At 35.9% G+C, this 25,036-nt stretch overlaps 1 protein-coding gene across 1 annotated transcript in view; it reads left to right on the top strand.

Moving 5' to 3' along the window:
• The window catches only part of Ndufaf2 (NADH:ubiquinone oxidoreductase complex assembly factor 2), a 192,719-nt gene that overhangs the window by 101,438 nt on the left and 66,245 nt on the right, over positions 1-25,036 (top strand). Inside the window, exon 2 of the mRNA XM_076856120.2 lies at positions 19,728-19,817. Coding sequence (XP_076712235.1) covers positions 19,728-19,817 — 90 coding nt within the window. The remainder of the gene's footprint in view (positions 1-19,727; positions 19,818-25,036) is intronic.

Here is a 25,036-nt window from a genome sequence, read left to right as displayed (position 1 = left end):
CCCTCCCTCCCTCCCTCCTTTCCTCCCTTCCTTCCTTCCTTTCTTTTGACCAGTGCTAGGGATTGAGCCTGGAGTCTTGCACATGCTAGGCAAGCACTCTACCACTAAGTTACATCCCCAACCCCATTAATATTTCTTACCAGAACCAATCTTTACCATGATGCTTACAAAATGGTAATTTTTCCATCCCTGGCACTTGCTCCATATTTATGTTAGTACTCTGGTAAGTAAAAGCCCCTTTGTCTCCCCAGTTTATTTATCTATCTGCCTGCCTTTTAGCACTCTGGTTTTATGGAATCCTGATTTGTTTGTTTCCAGTGGTATATATTTCAACGTTTTGGTCTCAGGCCCATTTTAAAGTCATCAGAGGGTTTTTTTTTTTTAATGGGATATACATTGATATTTATCATTAAAACTCGAAGTGAGAATTTTAAAAGTTTATTAATTTACTTAAAAATAGCATTAATAAAACCATTATATATTAACATAAAAATATATAGTCTTACCTTAGTATCCCATGGGGAATTGTATCCTATTGCAGATACCAAAGTTTTCAAATGCTGCAAATGATGTAATATTTGCATATGTCCCCCAGACAGCCTCCAATATACTCTAAAGCATCTCCAAATTAATTATTATATCTAATACAGTGTAAATGTTATATAAGTAGTTGTTATACCATGTTGTTTAGGGAGTAAGGATAAGACATAACCCATAAATGTTCAGTATAGATGCAGGTTTTTAAAAATATTTTGAATCAGCAGCTGTTGAATCTGTGGTCACAAAACTCATGGATTGGGGGGTAGAGCTAAGTGTATTGTTTATCAGAAATAACTATTTTCCAAACCAGAAAATTTTAGGGAAAAGATGATCATTGTTTCATGCTTTTATGAATCTGTTCAGTGTCTGGCTTAATAAAAGATGGCTAGATTTTCATATCACTTTCTCATTCAGTATGTTGCTTTATTATACATCATGTAACTTTTGTACATTTATGATAGTTATTATAGTTGATCATTTAAATTGTTTCTCACATTTTGCATTTTCAGGTAATAGTTTAATGAATATTTTGTGCACATGTGTTATCAGTAACAGTCATTCTTAAATATACAAAGGGTTCCTACAAATCAGCAAGTAAAAGACCATAGGAGAATGGTCAAAGGACATGAAAATTTCACACACAAAAAAAGAAGTACAGAGCCTCTTAAAATGAAATAATGCCAGCCTTGTTCACTAAAAGAAAAAAATATCTACAAGTTATCATTTTTAACCTATTATTTGGCAAAAAATTAAAGGGCAAAAGTAACCAGGCACAGTGACATACACTTGTAATCCCTGTGACGTGGGAGGTTGAGGCAGGAGCATGGCAGGTTTGAGGCCAACCGCAGCAACTTAGATCCTGTCTCCAAATAAAATTTAAAAATGACTGTGGATGTAGCTCAGTGTTATAAAGCTTTTGGGTTCAATCCCCAGTTCCTTCCCCCCCAAAAATTAAAAGTTTAGGGGGAAAATGTGTATATTTTTTTTGAAAATGTATATTTGTGGGAGTTAAATTGGCGAAACTTTTATGGACCACCATTTGGAAATAGTTGTCGATATTATAAATGAACATTCCATTTGACCTAGCAATTCTTCTGGGAGTTTAGCTCCTGTATATATTTATACTGATTTGAAAAGACATATATGTAAGGTTATTCATTGGATCATTGTTTATAATGGCAAAATATCAAGAGCAACTTAAATATTCATCAATAAGGAAAATATTATGATACACCCATTCTCTGTACTATCCCATGTTTATTAAAAATTATGACATTGAGGGAAAATTTTAAAAGAAGGGAGAAAAGAATAAAAAAATAAAAAGAAAAATGATGAAGCAACTCTTTTATACTCATGCTAAAAAACTCCCAAGATTATTAAGGGGAGAGGGGAAGCAAGATACAAGCAATATAATTGGCATGGTTTTAATTGTTGTATAAAATATCATATACATATATTTGCCCATCTGTAAGCTATCCCTGGAACAACTTCAGAAACTGATCATTGTCTTGACCAACAGGGAGAAAAATTAAATGGCCAGGAGACAGGAGTGGGAAGGAGACTTTCACACTTGTGCTGAGATAGCTTATTCAGAAAATAAATGATTTTTAAGTTCTTAGGGAAGACATCACAAGATTGTCAATAAAATCTATATCCTGAAAATGACACTTAAAGTATCAAAAAGTCCTAGGATATTCCTGAGAAGATTCACTCTGGTTATTCTTGGGGAAACTTGATCTGAAAATAGAGGATATCTGGGCTTTCTCCCTCTACCAGTGGATTTGGAATCTTTAATGAAACATTTTTTTCCTCTGTAAAGTTCATCCCTGCTAACTTCAGGGAATTCCTCAAAGCATTTTTTCTCTCTCCAGTGTTCTGTCTTCTTCTTCTAGGTCAGAAACGGGAAAAAAAAATAGGGGGGTAAAAGGGTAGAAAAGACCAAAAAATATTTTCCCATGGTCGAGTTTTATCTCTCAAAAGAATTTCCTTGGTGATCAGGATATTAGATGAATCACTGCACTTTACTACTTCTTCCTGAGATCTTGAAGTTCTACCTTAATTTGTAAGACTTACTTTGTGTGATGTGCCTGATGTATGTTTTTTAATCGGCATGAATTTTCTTTTAATGTTATTTTAATTTGCTTTATTGCTCATTCTTAAAGAAGCAATCTCTTTGATTTCTGTCTTGACATTTAAAACCCAATTGAACAAAAGAAATATTTACACACTTCTACAGGAGCTTCCTGTTTCTTTAGAATTTAAGTTGTGGAATAATGATACAAATTTCATATTCTATGTGGCAGGAAAAATATATATGCATAACTTTAATCTTATAAATGTGTATGTATTTCTGTTTTTATAGATTTGGAATCTACAAAGTATTAATGAAAGGATATTTTAAGTAGTGGGGTTATGGATAGATTTTTATATTCTTACAATTTTCTGTGTTTTCCAGATTTTCTTCAGTGATTATTTAGTGAATGTTGAATGACTCAGGATTTCTATGTTAAATGAGTTGAGATATGTTTTCTATATTCTAAAAATATGGTGAAAGGAGTGGTTTTTATTTTTTAGAGATAATCTGTTTTTAATATTCTTATAAATAGTAGTTACTTTTGATAGTAGCTTAGCCCTTATATTTTACTAACTAAATGTGTTAGATTTATAGATGTAGCATTTGTAGATATCTTGAAGTCTGTCAGTTCTAAGTCTCCAGGGCTAGAGTCAAAAGATCTATGTTCACATTTTGACCCTTGTTTCTTAGTAAATGACCTGAAGTTAATGAATGAAGTTCTCTTTAAAAAATCTCTTTATTTATAAGATGAAATAATAATAGTAACCTCATGAAGTTGTAAAGTTTAAGGGAAATTATTCATACAAAGTTAAAATTTAGTTGAATGTCATTCACATGGTGAACATGCCATAAATATTAGCTATTTTTAAAATCTGATCACCCCTGGAATTTGTTATGAAATGAAGGGTAAACACATCCAAGCAAGACTTTGATATTCATCAACCATTCTGTGTCCACAGGAATTTCTTACTGTTTATATTGGTTCCTATGCCCTATAAAACCATATGTGTTGCTGAGCCTCTCTGATTAGACTAGAGTGGTCTGCAGTATGGTTTCCCAATTACAGGCTACAAGATGATTTCAGGTGATACATGACAAATCTTTACACTTAACTTGTATATCTATTTTGTTATATGTACATAAAATATATAACTAGTGCACATATTGGTATCTTTCAGAATAAGATAAAAAGAGAGCATTGAAGGAAAAAGAAAATCTATGAAAAATATTAAGGATATAATGTAATAAAGTATGGCAAAAATTGCACAGGTGATACTAGAATGAGTAATATTTAGGACTTTTTTTTTTTCTTTTTTTGAGACAGGATCTTGCTAAATTGCTTAGAGCCTCACTAAGTTGCTCCGCCTGGCTTTGAATTTGCAATCCTCCTGGCTCTGCCTCCTTAGTTGCTATGATTACAGTCATACACTACCACACTGGAAAAATTCCTATTTTTAAAAAAATAACATTATTTTGTTTATTTATTTTTGTGTGGTGCTGAGAATTGAACCCAGTGTCTCACATGTGTGAGATAAGCACTCTGCTGCCACTGAGTCACAACCTCAGGTCCAGGGCTTTTTTTTTTTTTTTTTTTAACAGAGAAAAGAACACACAAAATTTGTTACATGCCTAAGGCACGGGAATATAAGACTCTAGGTTTAGGACTTTGTTCTCTAGAGTCTCCTCCCCATATCTGTGTCCAGGGTTTCCATCCTAATCCTGGAAGTTCACTAGAATTGATGAAATATGTCTTCCATCTAAACTTTTGTCATCTACCCTGGAAATCTTTTTATTTTTTTAACTAAGTGAGTTACATATTTTTCAAAACAAAGGAATAGAAAATCTGACATTTTCTTAGGACAATTAGCTGAATGGTAGCCTGCTTTTAAAAATTTAAGTTTCAAAAATATATTGTTATTTCTTTAATCTTCAAGTCCATATACTATTAACCATTTCAAATTTTATTTTTATTGTTTCAATTAAATCTAATTTTTTTACTATTAAGTAAAACAACTATGTATTGGGATTTTTAGTGCCCATTGAGTACACCAATGTGAATTTCTTATTTAATTTTAGGATTTATTAAGCCTAAGGTCACATTAAATTAAATGTTTTTGTTATTAAGTTGATTTTAAAATATAAATTAGACCCTAAAATTTGACACATGAGCATACACATCAATTTGCTTTATTCATGAGGATAGAAGTGCTTTTGCTATGATAACTAGGTTGTCTTTACAAATACTGCACAAAAGAATATTAATGTAAGTGCACAGTTTGTACATATTTCTTACTCAATGAGAAATATAAATTTCATTTATAATTTATAAAAATCAATCATACAAGTAGGATTTATTCCCAAGAATGACGTACTTTTAAAGCTGTTTGTTTTGAGGGGAAAAGAATATATGATTATAAAGACTTCATCTGATAAACTCATAGTTTTATTTTATATTTTTAAGGATGTATACTTTTTTATTAGTTGTTCAAAACATTGCATAGCTCTTTACATATCATATTTCATACATTTGATTCAAGTGGGTTATGAACTCCCATTTTCCCCCGTATATAGATTGCAGAATCACATCGGTTACACATCCATGTTTTTACATACTGCCATACTATTGTCTGTTGTGTTCCACTGTCTTTCCTATCCTCTACTATCCTCTACTATCCCCCTTTCCTTCTCCTCCCCCTTCCCCTCCCCTCCCCTCCCCTCCTATCTTCTCTCTCTACCCCATCTACTGTACTTCATTTCTCTCCCTTGTTTTTTCTGCCCCCTTTCCCTTCACTGCCTCTTATAAGTAATTTTGTATAACGATGAGGGTCTTCTTCCATTTACATGCAATTTCCCTTCTCTCGCCCTTTCCCTCCCTCTTCTTCTCATGCTCTTCCTCCCTGCTCTGTTCTTAGTTGCTCTCCTTATATCAAAGATGACATTTGGCATTTATTTTTTAGGGATTGGCTAGCTTCACTTAGCATAATCTGCTCTAGTGCCATCCATTTCCCTGCAAATGCCATGATTTTGTCATTTTTTTAGTGCAGAGTAGTACTCCATTGTGTATAAATGCCACATTTTTTTTTATCCATTCATCTATTGAAGAGCATCTAGGTTGGTTCCACAGTCTAGCTATTGTGAATTGTGCTGCTATGAACATCGATATAGCAATATCCCTATATTATGCTCTTTTAAGATCTTTAGGGAATTGTCTGAGAAGGGGAATAACTACATGGTGGTTCCATTGCCAGCTTTCCAAGGAATCTCCATACTGCTTTCTGCGTTGGCCGCACCAATTTGCACCTCTTTTGTTAGGTTGATTCCCAAATATTTTATTTTTTTTTTGAGGATATTGTGAATGGGGTGGTTGTCCTCATTTCCATTTCAGAAGATTTGTCACTGATATACAGGAATGCCTTTTATTTATGCGTGTTGATTTTATATCCTGCCACTTTGCTGAATTCATTTATTAGCTCTAGTAGTTTCTTGGTAGACCCTTTTGGGTCTGTTAGGTATAGAATCATATCAGCTGCAAATAGTGATAATTTAAGTTCTTCTTTTCCTGTTTTATGCCTTTAATTTCTTTTGTCTGCCTAATTGCTATGGCTAGTATTTCGAGAACTAAATTGAATATAAGTGGTGAGAGAGGGCATCCCTGTCTTGTTCCAGATTTTAGAGGGAATGCCTTCAGTTTTTCTCCATTTAGAATGATGCAAGCCTGAGGCTTAGCATATATAGCTTTTACAATGTTGAGGAAGTTCCTGTTATCCCTAGTTTTTCTAGTGTTTTGAACATAAAGGGATGCTGTACTTTGTCGAATGCTTTTTCTGCATCTATCGAGATGATCATATGGTTCTTATCTTTAAGTCTATTGATGTGGTGAATAACATTTATTGATTTCCGTATATTGAACCAGCCTTGCATCCCAGGGATGAATCCTACTTGATCATGGTTCACATTCTTTTTGATATGCTTTTGTATTCAATTCGCCAGAATTTTATTGAGGATTTTTGCGTCTAAGTTCATTAAAGAAATTGGTATGTAGTTTTTTTTCTTTGAAGGGTCTTTGTCTGGTTTCGGGATCAGGGTGATGTTGGCCTCATAGAATGAATTTGGAAGAGCTCCTTCTTCTTCTATTTCTTGAAATAACTTGAAAAGTATTGGTATTAATTCTTCTTTGAAGGTTTTTGTAAAACTCCACTGTATAAACCCAAGATGGTGGTGGGCAGGGAGGCAACGCTTTCAGTACCTCCTCAATCATGGGGACAGAGAGAGACGCATTAATACGTTCAGATTCTACCTACTGAGAAACTTCTAGCAAAATCCCGCTGAAGTGAGACCTGCTAGGGAATTTGTAGGATTATTGGAGGTGACAGTTTGCCCCAGACAAGTGAATCTCTGCCACGAGGCACGGAGGTCCAGACCCGCCGCCGCTGCATGGCGACCAGCACAGTAGGAGGCGGTTCAGCAAAGCACGACGTAGGGATCCTATGAACAGGTCGCTAACCAAGCCTTCATGAAACAGTGAACCAGAACTGAAACCAACCGAGACTGGGTCTGACCAGAGACAGGCCAGACCCACCCCTCCCATCCGACACTCTGGCAACGAGTCTGGGGCCCGCCATAACAGCGAGGTGACATTACCAGAGTTCGGCGGATTGGTTCCCTTCCCAGCGGTATCAGCTTTAGCAGGTGTGTGACTCCCACCCCCACCAGATACATACAGCCGGGAAACCTCAAAAATATCTACCCAGAGCTCTGTGGGCGTGATTGTAGGGGCCAAGGGAAGCAGAGGAGACTCCCGACCCCCAACTCCCATTACCGACAGCGGCGTGGGCGTGACTGTAGGGGCCTAGGGAAGCAGAGGGGATTCTCGATCCCCAACTGCCCCTACCACCAGCGGCGACACCCAAGGTCTTAGCCACCAGTTCCTAGGGGGGTGCCCACCAAAGGGGTCCAGACAAATTAAACTGTGGGTTCCCAGATCACTGCTCCACAGCCCTTGGGTTTGGATGAATGACAGAGAGAGTGCTCAGTCGTTTGGGAAATAGGGCACGCAGTGGGGCTGCAAGTGTAACCAGATCCGTGGAGAGCGCCTCCGGTGAGCGGGGGGGCTGGCTGGCAGGAGAAAGGGGGGAGGGGCCGGAAAAGAGAAATTGCTCTGGACTAACAGGACTGAGATGTGCCCAGGAGCCGCCTTACAGAGATTGCTGCTGGCACATAGAGGGCAGAAGATCAGCTCGGAGGGCACAGCTCTGCCTACTGGAAAAGAAGAAAATGGATCTTTAAGACTTCATTTTTTTATTTTCTATTTTATTAGTTTCTTTTCCTTCCTTCTTTCTTTCCCTTTTTCAAGTTTTATTGTTCTTTCCATTCTCCTCAATTCTACCTATCTCTCTCTCTCCCTCTTTCTCTTAAAGAACTCCTTCCTTCCCCTTCCCCCTAACTTTCACCCCAAGCATTACGTCTTCCATTACGTGTAATTGTCTAAATGCAAATATGTGATTGTTTCGAGGCTGTCTATAGGGCTCCTAAATACCTAGCTACTTCCAAATACCCTGATCCAATCGCCTGTTAATATCCCCCTTCAGTAGAGCAGCCTTCCAAAGTAGCCAAGACATACTAACCTTCATACTATCATAGCACCTAACCTAAACATAAAGTCCTAAGACCAAACAACAAATCACTATATGCATACAGAATCCGTAAGCCTTTTATGAATTGAATGAATCAGCTTTAAATTACAATAAAGCCCAACATTTCTAAGCATAGTCTCCCACCCGAAAGGAGAGACCACAGAGATATAAAAAACCAAAACAAATTTATAGGAGAAAACAGAAACACAGCAGTTAAGCAGAGTTGGAAAGTAGCGTGAACACCATGAATAAACAAGGGAAAAAAGGATTACAAACAATTCAGGACAACATAAATTTACAGGAGAACCTAGAGGCATCAGAAAAATGGATAGAGAAAGAACTCAAGGCATACCTGACTCAGATGGAATGGAATCTTAGAGAAGTCATTACACAGCAAGTCCAAACAATGAAAAAATACTTTGAAAATGAATTGCATAAGCAAATTCAAATAGCAAAAATGAACTCTACCAGGAGATAGAGGTTTTTTTAAAAAAATCAAGCAGTAATCCTAGAAATGCAGGAAACCATAAACCAAATTAAAAACTCAAACGAGAATATTACAAATAGACTAGATCAAATAGAAGTCAGAACATCAGATAATGAAGACAAAGTTTATCAACTTGAAAAGAATATAGTCAGCGCAGAAAGGATGGTACAAAATCACGAACAAGGCATCGAAGAGATACGGGATGTCATAAAAAAACCATACTTTTGATAGATAGAAGAAGGTATAGAGATCCAAACCAAAGGAATAAACAATCTGTTGAATGAAATAATCTTAGAAAACTTTCCAGATATCGTAGATGGAATGGGTTGCCAAATCGTGGAAGCCTACAGGACCCCAAACGTACAAAACCATAATAGACCAACTCCAAGACACATAATTATGAAGATATCCAACATACAGAACAAGGAGAGAATATTAAAAGCTATGAGAGAAAGGAGGCAGATTACATTCAGGTGTAAACCAATTAGGTTAACGGCTGATTTTTTATCACAGACGTTGAAAGCAAGAAGATCCTGGAAGAACATATTTCAAACGCTGAAAAATAATGGATTCCAACCAAGAATACTGTATCCAGCAAAATTAAGCTTCAGGTTTGACAATGAAATTAAAATATTTCACGATAAACAAAAGTTAAAAGAATTCGCAGCCAGAAAACCAGCACTGCAAGGCATTTTGAGCAAAACACTACAAGAAGAGGAATTGAGAAACAGCACCCAAAACTAACAGTAGGGAGTAACTCAGTATTTGGGGGAAAAAATAACCAAAGAGGAAAAACTAGCCAAATTGAAATAAATAAATAAATAAGCATGTCTGGAAGTACAAACCATATCTCAATAGTAACCCTAAACATTAATGGCTTAAACTCACCAATCAAGAGACATAGGCTAGTAACCTGGATTTAAAAAAACAAATCCAACAATATGCTGCCTTCAGGAGACTCATATGATAGGAAAATACATACACAGGCTGAAGGTGAAAGGTTGGGAAAAATCATACCACTCATATGGTCCTCAGAAGCAAGCAGGAGTGGCCATACTCATATCGAATAAAGTCAATTTCAAACCTAAGTTAATCAAAAGGGATAAAGAAGGACACTATATACTGTTAAAAGGAACCATTCACCAACAAGACATAACAATTATCAATATGTATGCACCAAATAATGGTGCTGCAATGTTCATAAAATAAACTCTCCTCAAGTTCAAGAGTCAAATAGAGCACAACACAATAATTATGGGTGACTTCAACACACCGCTGTCTCCATTGGACAGATCCTCCAGACAAATTTGAATAAAGAAACTACAGAACTCAATAACACAATAACCTAGACTTAACTGACATATATAGAATATATCAACCATCATCAAGTGGATACACATTCTTCTCAACAGCACATGGATCCTTCTCAAAGATAGGCCATATATTATGCCATAGGGCAACCCTTAGTAAATATAACGGTGTGGAGATAATACCATGTATTTTATCTGATCATAATGGAATGAAACTGGAAACCAATGATAAAAGAAGGAAGGAAAAATCCTGCATCACCTGGAAAATGAACAATATGTTACTGAATGATCAATGGGTTACAGAAGACATAAAAAAGGAAATCAAAACATTCTTAGAGATAAATGAAAATACAGACACAACATATCGGAATCCATGGGACACAATGAAAGCAGTTCTAAGAGGGAAATTTATTGCCTGGATTTCATTCCTCAAAAAAAAGAAAAAACCAACAAATAAATGATCTCACACTTCATCTCAAAACCCTAGAAAAGGAAGAGCAAAACAACAGCAAATATAGTAGAAGGCAAGAAATAATTAAAATCAGAGTGGAAATCAATGAAATTGAAACCAAAAAAAAAATTGAAAAAATTGATAAAACTAAAAAGTTGGTTCTTCGAAAAAATAATTAAGATTGACAGACCGTTCACCATGTTAAGGAAGAGAAGAAGAGAGAGAACTCAAATTACTAACATACGGGATGAAAAAGGCAATATCACAACGGACACTACAGAAAAACAGAAGATAATTAGAAATTATTTTGAAATCCTATATTCCAATAAAATAGAAGATAGTGAAGATATCAATAAATTTCTTAAGTCGTATGATTTGCCTAGATTGAGTCAGGTAGATACACACAATTTAAACAGAAAAGCCCTGGACTGGATGGGTATACAGCGGAGATGTATACTTTTAAAAGCACAACTTTTATATCAACTATTTTTAAACAACGATTTACTCAGTGATTATCAAGGGATTAAACAAGTTCATGAATTACTGTTCCTGTCTTTTCATTTACACACAAAATAGATATGACTTTTGATTTTTAAAATTCTTGAGAGACCTTACATGAAATTTATTGACCTAAAAATGGGAATGAAAAGTTGGTTTTTTTGTGTCAAATATATACAGATACACTGGTAACATGTGTTCTTCACTTGTGCGTCTGAGAGCTCTAGACCTCTATCCCTTCCTTGTGTGCTGAACTCTCTTGAGGTCCACGTAAGACTTTACAGACCACACACATATATACTTTCAGAATCCTTTGTACTATCATTTTTTGTTTTAGACCATGTTTTTTCTTTTAGCTGTTATTGGTAGAATAACATACTTATATCTGGGTATTTTGGTAAGTAGCATATGAAGACTTTCAAATATTTTGAAAACTGATATGGAAGTATATAGTAATAACCATTGTTATGGTATATTTATCTATGAATATAAACAGCATTTTAGTGAAAATACATTTATATATATTGCGCCTCTGCTAAGACAGAGAAATGCAGCTGTCATTGTTAATATTTTCTTTTTACTCTAAGCCTTGTCCCTATAACTTAGGGACATTTACTACAAATACCCTGGCCTTCTGTAGGTTTATCGCATAAGATAAGGAAACTATAACTCCTCTTTATAAACTTTAAGGAACTTGCATGTTAGGATTCAATCAGACTGGTTAAATGAGTTCATAGTGAAATGTAGAGCTTTACTGGGCACATACTTCAGGGTTATTGGCCATTAAATGACTTGTCTATGAAATCCCAGTCTTTTACTTATTCTTCCGAAAACAGGAAGTAACAACCAGCCATTTGGTCTTCTCAGGCTGTCCTTTATCCTACACTTTCACTCCCAGGAGCCCTTGTCCACAAATGAGGAATGTTAGTTAGTAAAACTTCAGGAAGTATATAAGAGATTTGCAGGCAACAATGTCAGTTTCTTTAATTATGTTGCCCAGTCTCTTTCGTATGGTGTAAGATTGGCTGAGGAGGGTTAAAGAAAGGAGTGTCCTATAATGCCCAGACTTCTTTCCAAGACTGGTCTAATCACTGTTAAGTCATACTGCTCCCTTTATCATTACTCACTGGTGTCTTCTCTGTATCAGCTCACATTCCCTATAGTACAGAAACATGCTTGTTAACTGTTGGAAATAGAAAGCCTCCCTAGTTTCACCAGCTCAAAGCTTGAATGATAAGCAAACATTTTGAAGTCACCATTTTGACAATGCAGCTTTGAAGGATATAATGAAGACTTTAAAATAGAAGAAATGATGAATAGTTTTATGCCTTCTATATGAACTTAAAATACATTCTAATCAACTATATATTTTTTAATTTAATTTTTTATTTGTTTTAATTAGTTATCCATGATAGTATAATGCACTTATGCACTTCAATATATCATTTATAGATGGAATTTAATTTCTCATTTTCTGAGTGTACATGCTACAGAATCACATCTATCATGCAGTCACATATATGCATAAAGTAATAATGTCTGTTTTATTCTACTATCCTTTCTATCCCCACATCCCCTCCCCTTCCCTCTCCCTAATCTAAGGTAACTCTATACTTCTCTAGTTCCCCACCCCTAATTGTGAATTAGCATCCACATATTAGAGAAAACATTCAACCTTTGGTTTTGGGGGGATTGGCTTACTTCACTTAGCATGATATTCTCTAACTCCAACCATTTACTGGCAAATGTCATAATTTTATTCTTATTTAAAGCTGAGTAATATTCAATTGACTATATATACCACATTTTCTTTATTCATTCATTGTTAGAGTCTGTAAACAAATCAAGATGGCGCCTGGCATTTTGCAAAGGGAGTGGTTTGTGAAGTAACGCCAGCGAGCCATTAAGTGTGGAGATTCCTTATTGGTTGACTGCTGTATCTAGTTTATGTTAATTAAGATAAGCTGTGTGGAATGTATATTACCCCTCCTGTCCTACAATAAAGGGCTCCCACTCCTGCTGTATCAATCTACACAAGTTGCTCGTCACCCCTGGTTATTTTGCTGCAGCCGGACTGCGGCAATTCATCTATTGAAGGACACCTAGGTTGGTTCTCTAGTTTAGCTGTTGTGAATTGAACTGTTATAAACATTGGTGTTACTACACTACTGTAGTATGCTGATTTTAAGTCCTTTGGGTATGAACTGAGGAGTGGGATAGCTAAGTCAAATGATAGTTCCATTCCAAGTTTTCTGAGGAAACTCCATATTGCTTTCCATAGTGGTAATACCAATTTTCAATCTCACCAGTAATGTATGAGTCTACCTTTTTTCTCACATCCTTGCCAACATTTATTGTTGCCTATATTCTTGATGATTGCCATTCTGACTGGAGTGAGATGAAATCTTAGTGAAGTTTTGATTTGCATTTCTCTAATTGCTAAAGATGTTGAACACTTTTTCATATATTTGTTGGTCAATTGTATTTCTTCTTCTATGAAGTGTCTGTTTAGTTCTTTAGCCTATTTATTGACATGGTTATTTGGGGGTTTTTTGGTGTTAAGTTTTTTTGATAAACTCATTTATGAGAAATATAAGTAATAGGCATTTCTCATCCCATCCTTATTTCCTCTGTACATTTTCCTTTACTGTTCTCTCTGCTTTCCTATTTTTACATTTCTGCCATTTCATTCTGCATGTCCATCTCACACCTGAAGCGCCATATCTGAGGCTCACCACTTTTTGTCCCTTTTTCATTATATTCCCTTGAGAGGTAGTAACTCAGGCCATAGAACCCATCCTGTGGCTTGGATCTATTAAGTTTTTCAATATACTGTGGGGCAAGGGTAGTACCAATTTCTCATGGTCTATAATGGGTAGTCACAGCAATGTGTGGCACCTCTGGTGTATATAATTGTCAGTTTAAAGGCATAAAACATTTACTAAAATTCTTTTATGAGTTATTAGTGTCTTGCAGGATTCATTGTTCTTTTTCCTTATATAGAATCTAAATTTATGCTACCAAAATTAATTTTGCATACTATGGAAGACAGACTTTAGATGCCAGGCCAAGAACATGCTACAATTGTGAACAAACAGGACATTTTAAAAGGAATTGCCCCATAGGAGGAGGGTTTAACAAAACTAGGTATCAAAGGAGTAGAATACCGGGTATTTGCCCACGATGCCGTAGAGGGAGACATTGGGCTAATGAATGCCGTTCTCAAACCACCATAGAGGGTACTCCATTATCAAAAAATGAACAAGACCAGGTGTTTATCCACGATATCATGGAGAAAGGCATCGGGCTCCGTTGCCAAAAAATGGACAGGGGGGCCCAATGCTCCGGGGCCCAAAACCACAAATATACGGAGCACTGTAGGAACCCAGCAACCCCATCAGGGTAGTGCCCAGGACACATTGTCCATCAGATCCCTCATTAGACAAACCAGAGGGAGCGCAGGTTTGGACAGCTGCGCCTCCACCAGAAAAGTACTAACTCCAGAGATGGGAGTTCAAATCGTTCCCACAGGGGTAAAAGGACCTCTTCCCAAAGGAACAGTAAGCTTATTATTGGGACGCAGCTCTTCTACTCTAAAAGGACTTATGATAAGTCCTGGGGTAATTGATCCCGATTATGAAGGTGAAATAAAAATTATAGCCAGTTCTCCAAAGGGTATATCAGTAATTTCACCAGGATAGAGAATAGCACAGTTACTAATAATACCCAGCCTACATGATAAATTTTCCTGTCGTACTGTAGAAAGAGGTTCCAAGGGATTAGGCTCCACAGGTGTAGATTGGGCTATGCTTTCTTTAAATTTAGATTCTCGCCCCATGCTAAAACTAAATATTCAAGGACATGAATTTAATGGGCTACTGGATATAGGAGCAGACCTTAGCATCATCTCTCGTTAAGAATGGCCAAAACATTGGCCATTACAACAAGCCACTCAAACGCTTCAAGGCCTAGGAGTGGCGACTAATCCCCATAGAAGGGCAATGGTATTAAATTGGAAGGATCCTGAAGGATTTGAAGGAACTACACAGCCATATGTATTGGATCATCTTCCCGTAAATTTATAGGGACGAGATGTCCTAGATCAATTAGGTTTGACATTAACAAATATTATCAACCAAAATGCACCCACTATTATGACTAGACAAGGTTTTAGGAAAGGAAAAAGATTAGAAAAACAAGAACAAGGTATAGCAGCACCAATACAAATAGATCAAGGAAAGGACAGACATGGTTTGGATTTTCAGAAAGGGCCACTGAGACAATAAAAATTACTTGGAAATCAGAAAGACCAGTATGGGTTCCTCAGTGGCCCCTGACTAAAGAAAACATACAAGCAGCCCATGACCTCGTCAAACAACAATTAACGGAAGGACATATACAACCTTCTGTATCTCCCCATAACACTCCCATTTTTGTCGTCAAAAAGAAATCTGGTAAATGGAGATTATTGCAAGATTTAAGAACCATTAATAATGAGATGGTTATTATGGGACCTGCTCAATCGGGGATTCCTCAGTTGTCTGCTTTGCCAAAAACTTAGTATGTTTTAGTTATAGATATTAAAAATTGTTTTTTTTCAATTCCAATTCATCCTGAGGATAGTCCACATTTTGCATTTACTATCCCTGCACTGAATCATGAAGGTCCTGATCAGAGATATGAATGGAAAGTACTCTCTCAAGTGATGGCTAACAGCCCAACTATGTGTAAAATTTATGTTAACAAAGTAATTCAGCCACTTGGAAATCAAAATCCTGAACTACAAATATTTCACTATATGGATGATGTATTATTAGCACACAAAGCTAAAAACACATTGCTAGAATGTTATGCCACACTTAGAAACTTATTAAAAAATTATAATCTAGAGATAGCAATAGATAAAGTACAATTAAATTTTCCAATTAATTATTTAGGAGTTCTATTATCCTCAACCATGATCCGTCCACCAAAAATTCAAATACGAGTAGATCAACTCAAATCACTTAACGACTTTCAAAAGTTATTAGGAGACATAAATTGGATAAGACCTTATCTAGGTATACCAACAGGAGAGTTGGGACCTTTATTTGATATTCTAAAAGGTTCATCAGATCCAAATTCACCCTGAATGTTAACGCCTGAAGCAAGAAAGGCATTAAAAATCATTGAAACATATATGGAAAATATGCATTTTAATAGAATTGATATAAGTTTGCCTTTATTATTTATTGTACTACCAACAAAAAATATTCCTACAGGAGTATTTTGGCAAGAAGGTCCATTATTATGGAAACATTTATCTTATTCTCCTAACACTATTCTTACTAGGTATCCTGAGGCTGTAGGACAATTAATACTCAAAGGAATAAAAGCAGCAAAGGGAGTGTTTGGAATTTCTCCCAATAAAATTATTACTCCATATACTGTGAATCAAATTGATGAGTTAGCTAATGAGTTAAATACTTGGGCAATAATCATGTGCAAATCTAATGTTTCATTTGATAACCACTTACCATCTAATCCTTTATTGTCTTTTTGGTCATTGCATCCTGTAATTTTTCCAAAAATGACAAGAAAAACACCTATCGTGAATGCTCCAAATATATTCACTCGATGGGTCAAATAATGGTACAACAGCAATAGTTACACCTGATCAAACTTTTACATTATTAGTACCCAAACAATCAGCTCAAAAGGTAGAGCTTAATGCAGTATTACAAGCTTTTGTGATGTTTAAAGATTCTTTATTTAATTTATTTTCCAATCGTCAGTATATACTTAATGCTATAGTATGCCTTGAAGATGCTGGTAGGATTTCCCCTTCCTCTACTGTTCTCTCTTTGCTTTCCACTATACAAAGTCTAATCTGGGACAGAAAAGATCCATTCTTTATACGACATATCAGGGCACATAAAGGATTGCCTGGAGCCCTTAGTTTGGGCAATGATTTAGCATATAAAACTACACATGACATACATATTTTCTGTACATTAGAAGAAGCTACAAATTTTTATAAAAAGCTCCATGTCAATGCTAATACTTTACAAAAGCATTCTAAAATAACTAAGGTACAAGCTAGACAAATAATAAAACAATGTCAAAATTGTGTGACCTTTTTACCACAAGTTAATCTTGGAGTCAATCCTAGAGGACTGATACCTAACCATATTTGGCAGATGGATGTCACACACTTGCCAGAATTTGGAAAGTTAAAATATTTGCATGGTACAGTTAATACTTCTTCTGGATTTTTGATGGGCTCCCTTCATGCCGGAGAAAAAACTAAAGATATTATAGGTCATTGCTTACAAAATTTTGCCACTGTGGGCATTCCAAAACAGTTAAAAACAGATAATCCCCCTGGTTATACTTCTACCACTTTTAAACAATTTTCCTCATCATTTGGCATTACTCATATAACAGGAATCCCATGCAATCCACAGGGACGAGGCATAGTTGAAAGAGCTCATCAAACTGTTAAAATGTACTTATTAAAGCAAAAAGAGGGAATTGAGAAGGGGTATATATTCCCCAAAGATAAACTTAAAATAACCCTTTTTCCTATAATTTTTTTAAATTTGGATTCATCAGGGCTTAGTGCTGTGGAAAGGCATAGGTGTCCAAAAAATGTACATAAGCCCAAGGTACTTTGGAAGGATATTCTAACAGGACAATGGAAAGGTCCTGACCCAGTAATTGTCTGGAGTCAGGGGTCTGTTTGTATGTTTCCATAGGGAGAACAGCAGCCGATTTGGATTCCAGAGAGATTAACTAAGGTCCTGACCCAGTGATTGTCTGGAGTCCGGGGTCTGTTTATGTGTTTCCACAGGGAGAGCAGCAGCCGATTTGGATTCCAGAAAGATTAACTAAAGCGATTTCTACAGGCCAAAAAGAAGATGATTTGGCTCAAATCCATAACAGCTGATATCCAAAACTCCAGTTTGGCTATTCTTACATCTGCGAAAGAACCAGGATGCTTTTTTCAATATCTATTTTTTTATTGCCCTTTCCCACATCATGAAGTTCTATTTTGTTTTTTGAGCTCATACAGACCTAGGTTAATGTTTTGCTGATCAGTTCTATTTTTTGACTATAGAGTTTTTAAACATTGCAATGGAGATTTCACCTGTAAAAAGTTATAAGGCATTTACTATTATGTTATGTGTTGTGTGCACACTTGTGTTTTATGTTGTATGTTTGTATGTACGTATGTCCATATATCATATATGATGAGCACTCATGAAAAATGGATCCAAATATTTTTTTTTATTCACGTGATTTAAATGGTTTTATTTATATTGGGTAAACAGCTGTTTAGGATTGTTTTAATATGTGAACAAAAAAGGAGGTTAACAGATCTGTTTGTTTACTTTCATCTTTCCTTTTCATTATATTTAATAATTCTGTTCAAGATAATGTAAATTGTTCAAAAAATTGTTTTATTTTAGTGCCTTCTGGAATGTTACATAATTTTTTTCTTTAGCCATTATTGCCAGAATTCCTATCTTCATCCCAGTGCTGGTGAAAACAAAGATTATACCAATCTACAGCTTCTGCAATAGCCATCATTGAACTGCTTTCAGAACTTGCCTCTACTATGTATCACTTGTATGCATGAACTCACTGTGAACTCACTTGTATGCATTGTGAACTATCTGTTGGTGCATTGACTTGTGGTAGTGTTGGGGTGTTTTTGCTGATGGTGTCATCAGTGGTACAATTTTTCCAAAAGGAGCCATCACTGAACTGCTTGCAGAACTTGCCTGGACTATGTATCACTTGTATGCATTGTGAACTCACTTGTATGCATTGTGAACTATCTGTTGGTACAGCGACTTTTGGTAGTGTTATGGTATTTTTGCTGATGTTGTCATCCGTTGTACAATTTTTCCAAAAGGAGCCGTCAATTGGCTTGGTGTATCCTCCTCCCTTCTGCTTGTGATGGTCGTTCAACTAAAATTTGGGGTCCAACAGAGGTGAGGCAAAAAACCTCACCCCCTGCTGGTACAAAGACCTATCCACAGGTGTCGCTGTATATTGGACCGGTAGTCAATGATGGGTAAGAATCCAATTGCAATGGTACCAACCTAAGACAGGAGGCTGACGTCTTGAGGTCAGCTCATCCGACAATGGGTAAGGACCATATGTAGTATTGGACAATCTAAGGCAGGCACGGTCCCTAAGCCACATGCTTGTTGTTTAAACAGAGAGGGGGAGATGTTGAGAGCCACAGCCGAAAGGGGGCCCAGCAAACTTCCAGCTGCCAGCAAACTTCCAGCTGCCAGCAAACTTCCAGCTGCCAGCTGATGATTGGCTCACAGCGGCCCCAGCAATCTTCTAGCTGCCAACTGATTGGCTCCTCTGCAGTGATGCTCATTGGGCTGTTTCCCCGCCCTTTCACACCATGGAGCTGCTCATTGGGGGACTTTTTTTGGGTCTGCCCACGCGTCCCAGCCAATCAGCCTCAAGAGCAGGAGGAGTGGGGGTGGTTGAGAGGCTTGTGGGAAGCCAGTGGTGGCAGTTGGGCTCTGAAGGTTTTTCCTGAGGAGCTGTGTGGTTTGGTGTGTGTGATCTAAAAATAAAGTCCGTTTCTTTTGACAAGTGGCTCCTGAATTGTGCCCAGCCAGACTGTGGCAATCAAGGTTGTGAAGTATCAAAAGAGAAGACATTACTTGTAATAACTACTATGTTATGTTCATTTAAAAATGCATTTATCACTTTTGTCTTACAGGACAAACTATTCGAGAAAAAAGGATTGTAGAAGCAGCAAATAAAAAAGAAACAGACTATGAAGTAGGGGATATCCCAACAGAATGGGAAGGTAAGATTCTGCTTTTAGTAGAATTATCTGAGAGGCAAATTGTTTAACAAATAATTTTAATTTTAATTTTAACAGAAGTTAATAAGCACATATATAATTACATACTTCTCTTTTTTGGAAAATCTTTTATATCCTGAATCCATCAAACTTTTTTTAAACATTGCATTTCTTTAAAAATTTATGAAGTTGACAAACTTTGGAAAGGGAACGCATGTATAACAAAAAGAACTATGAAGCATTAGCAGAACTGGGACTAAAGTGAGGCAAGCAAAACTCCACATATGCAAAGTTAAAGAGATACCCACCCTGCACTTGGAGAATCCCAGGATTTGAAGCCAATTTCTGGCATGACTAGTTACATGAACTTGAGAAATGTACTTTTCAGTCTTAGTTTTCTCTTTTATAAGTTGTTGAGAATACTTGCTGTAGATATTTATTCAAGGCACAGTGACCCTGTTAACTGACTTCCTGTTTAGACAAGGATGGATGGTTGATCCCTATCTTATACTCTGAAATTAAGTAAAAGATCAAAGGGTTATAAAGCAGCAGGAGCTAATCTGTCTTTGTGGCTTAGGAAGTAATATATGAACATGGGAGCTTGAGAGTAGCCATTTTCAATCCACCATTAAAGTTTTATTGCAGAAAAAGCTGATTAACAGAGAAGAAAACTGAAACTACTTTGCAAAGAAAATACATAAGAAAGCAAGAATATTTCCTAGGTTCCCAACAGCTCTCCAGTTCCCAGTTATATTTCTTTCTTAATGAAGTTTAGATGCAAATCAGTATTCTAACTGGGACTTTATGTACTTAATATACATTTACCTTTTTTCCTTTCCAGTTCCTTACATAGTGCCTGACACATGGGAAGGCACATAGTAAGTGCTCAGTAAGTAATCTTATTAAATACCTAAGGTCTAGACTATGTTAGGCTTTGTTATTTGGCACTAAAAGAACCTTAACTGAAAATATATAATCTTGAAAAGAACATAGACCACACAGTGATAATGTAAGAAACCACGAGCAGAATATTCAAGAAATATGGGGTAGCATAAAAAGACCAAATTTAAGAGTTATTGGGATAGAGGAAGGCCTAGAGGTCCAAACCAAAATAATGAGCATTCTATTCAATGAAATAATATAAGAAAACGTTCCAAACATGAAGAATGAATTAGAAATCCAAGTTCAAGAAGCCTATAGGACACTGAATGTACAAAATCACAATAGATCCACACTAAGGCACATTATAATAAAAATGCCCAACATATAGAATAAGGAGAGAATTTTAAAAGCCACAAGAGAAAGCAATCAGATTACATATAGGGGTAAACCAATTAGGATAATGGCAGATTTTTTTAGCACAGACCCTGAAAGCTAGAAGATCCTGGAACAACATATATCAAGCTCTGAAAGAAAGTGGATGCAAACCAAGAATCTTGTGTCTAGAAAAATTAATTAAAGTTTAGATTTGATGATATAAATACCTTCCATGATAAACAAAAGTTAAAAGAATTTATAGCTAGAAACCCAGAACTACAAAACATCCTTGGATAGATATTCCATAAAGAGGAAACGAAAACCAACAATGAAAATCAATAGAGGGAGGTAGTATCCTAAAGGAAAAACTAATCAAAGAAGAAAATCAAGTCAAGTTAAATAATAAAAACAAACAAATGTGCCTGGGAATACAAACCATGTCTCAATAATAACCCTGAATGTTTAAGCCTTAATGGCTTAAACCCACCAATCAAAAGACATAGGTTAGCAGATTGGATAAATTAAAAAAGACACAACAATAGGCTGCCTCCAGGAGATTCATCTGATAGGAAAAGACATACACAGACTGAAGGTGAAAGGTTGGGAAAAATGATCATAACACTCACATGGACTGCAGATGCAAGTAGGGGTTTCCATTCTCATATCAAATAAAGTAGACTTGGACTGGGGATGTGGCTCAAGTGGTAGCGTGCTCGCCTGGCATACGTGTGGCCTGGGTTCGATCCTCAGCACCACATACAAACAAAGATGTTCTGTCCGCCAAAAAGTAAAAAATAAATATTAAAAAATTCTCTCTCTCTCTCTCTCTCTCTCTCTCTCTCTCTCTCTCTCTCTCTCTCCAAATAAATAAATAAATAAAGTAGACTTCAAGCCAAAGTTAATCAAAAGGGTTAAAGATGGACATTATATACTGCTCAAGGTATCCATACACCAACAAGACATAACAACCATAAATATATATGCCCCAAACAGTGGAGCAGCTTTGCTCATCAAACAAAGTCTTCTCAAGTTCAAGAGTGAAATTGACCACAACACAGTAATCATGGGTGACTTTAACATACCTCTCTCACCACTGGATAGATCTTCCATCAAAAATTGAATAAAGAAACAATAGATCTCAATAATACAATTGATGACTTTGACTTAACTGACTTATATACAACATTTCAACCTTTATCAATCAGGTCCACTTTCTTCTTAGCAGCACATGGATCCTTCTCTAAAATAGACCATATACTATGCTAGAAAGCAACTTTTTTTTTAAGAGAGAGAGAGAATATTTAAATATTTATTTTTTAGTTTTCATTGGACACAACATCTTTATTTTATTTTTTTATGTGGTGCTGAGGATTGAACCCAGTGCCCCGTGCATGCCAGGCAAGTGCGTTACGGCTTGAGCCACATCCCCAGCCCACAAAGCAACTCTTAATACAAAAAAGTAGAGATACTACTATGCATTTTATCAGATCACAATGGAATAAAATCATAAATAAATGACAAAATAAAAAATTATTCCAACACTTGGAGACCAAACAGTATGATACTGAATGAACAATGGGTTGCAGAAGACATCAAGGAGGAGATACATTAAAAATTTCTTAGAGGTATTCTAAAAAATTCTTAGAGGTATTAGAGGTAATTCTTAGAGGAACATAGACACAACATATCAAAATTGCTGGGACACTGTGAAAATAGTACTCAGAGGAAATTTTATTTCATGGACTTCATTCCTTCAAAGAAGAAAAAGTCAACAAATAAATGACCTAACATTTCATCTCAAAGCCTTAGAAAAAGAAGAACAAATCAACACCAAAAGCAGTAGAAGACAGGAAGTAATTAAAATTAAACCTGAAATGAAAACAATTGAAAAAATTGACAAAGCAAATGTTGGTTCTTTGAAAAAATAAATAAAATTGACAGACCCCTAGCTACACTAACAAATAGAAGGAGAGAGAAAACTCTCCAGCATACATGATGAAAAAGGTAATATCACAACAGACACTACAGAAATACAGAGGATTATTAGAAATTATTTTGAAAACTTATACTCCAATAAAATAGAAGATATTGAAGGCATCAACAAATTCCTTAAGTCATACGATTTGCCCAGATTAAATCAGGATGATATACACAATTTAAACAGACCAATATCAATTGATGAAATAGTAGATGCCATCAGAAGCCTACCAACCAAGAAAAGCCAAAGACCAGATGTATACACAGCTGAGCTCTACAAGACCTTTAAAGAAGAACTAATACCAATACTCTTCAATTTATTTCAGGAAATAGAAAAAGAGGGAGCACTTCCAAACTCATTCTATGAGGCTAATATCACCCTGATTCTAAAACCAGAAAAAGACACATCAAAAAAAGAAAACTTTAGATCAATATCTCTAATGAATATAGATGCAAAAATTCTCAATAAAATTCTGGAAAATTGAATACAAATACATCAAAAAGTTAGTGCACCACAATCAAGTTGGATTCATCCCAGTGATGCAAGGTTGGTTCAACATTTGGAAATCAAAAAATATAATTCATCATATCAATAGACTCAAAGATAAGAATCATATGATCATCTCAATAAATGCAGAAAAAGCATTTGACAAAATACAGAACCCCTCCATGTTCAAAACACTACAGAGAAACTAGGGGTAACAGGAAAATACCTCAACATTGTAAAGGCTATCTACTGTAAGCCCCAGGCCACCATCATTCTAAATGGGGAAAAATTGAAGGTATTCCCTCTAAAAACTAGAAAAAGACAGGGATGCCCTCTTTCACCACTTCTATTTAACATAGTTCTTGAAACACTGGTCAGAGCAATTAGATGAAAGAAATTAAAGAGATACATAGGTAAAGAAGAACTCAAATTGGCACTATTTGCTGATGATATGATTCTGTTCCTAGAAGACCAAAAAGCTCCACCAGAAAACTTATACAACTAGTAAATGAATTCAGCAACATACCAGGATATAAAATTAACACCCACTTCTATTTAACATAGTTCTTGAAACACTGGTCAGAGCAATTAGATGAAAGAAATTAAAGAGATACATAGGTAAAGAAGAACTCAAATTGGCACTATTTGCTGATGATATGATTCTGTTCCTAGAAGACCAAAAAGCTCCACCAGAAAACTTATACAACTAGTAAATGAATTCAGCAACATACCAGGATATAAAATTAACACCCATAAATCAAAGGCATTTCTGTGTATCAGCAACAAATCCTCTGAAAGGGAAATGAGGAAAACTAGCACATTTACAAAAGCCTCAGAAAAAAAACAAAGTTGGGAATCAACTTAATAAAAGAGATGAAAGATCTATACAATGAAAACTACAGAACCCTACAGAGAGAAATCAAGGACAACCTTAGAAGATGGAAAGATCTACCTTGCTCTTGGATAGGCAGAATTAATATTATCAAAATGATCATACTACCAAAAGCACTGTATAGATTTAATGTATTTCCGATCAAAATCCCAATGGCATACCTCACAGAAATAGAAAAAGCAATCATGAAATTCATCTCGAAAAATAAGAGACCCAGAATAGCTAAAGCAATCCTTAGCAGGAAGAGTGAAGCAGGTGGCATTACTATACCAGACTTTAAACTATACTCCAGAGCAATAGTAACGAAAACAGCATGATATTGGCACCAAAACAAACTGGTAGACCAATGGTACAGAATAGAGGACACAGAGAGACTAAACCCACAAAATTACAATTATTTTATATTAGACAACAGTGCCAAAAACCTGCATTGCAGAAAAGGTAGCTTCTTCAACAATTGATGATGGGAAAACTGGAAATTCACCTGCAGCAAAATGAAATTAAACCCCTATCTCTCACCAGCACAAAAATTAACTCAAAGTGGATCAAGGACCTAGGAAATAAACCAGAGACTCTGCGTCTAATAGAAGAAAAAGTAGTCCCTAACCT

Source organism: Callospermophilus lateralis, chromosome 5 (genome assembly GCF_048772815.1).
Source record: "Callospermophilus lateralis isolate mCalLat2 chromosome 5, mCalLat2.hap1, whole genome shotgun sequence".
Lineage (NCBI taxonomy): Eukaryota > Metazoa > Chordata > Mammalia > Rodentia > Sciuridae > Callospermophilus > Callospermophilus lateralis.
The sequence above is the reverse complement of the archived record's forward strand: the minus strand, read 5'-3'. Positions and strand labels throughout refer to the sequence as shown.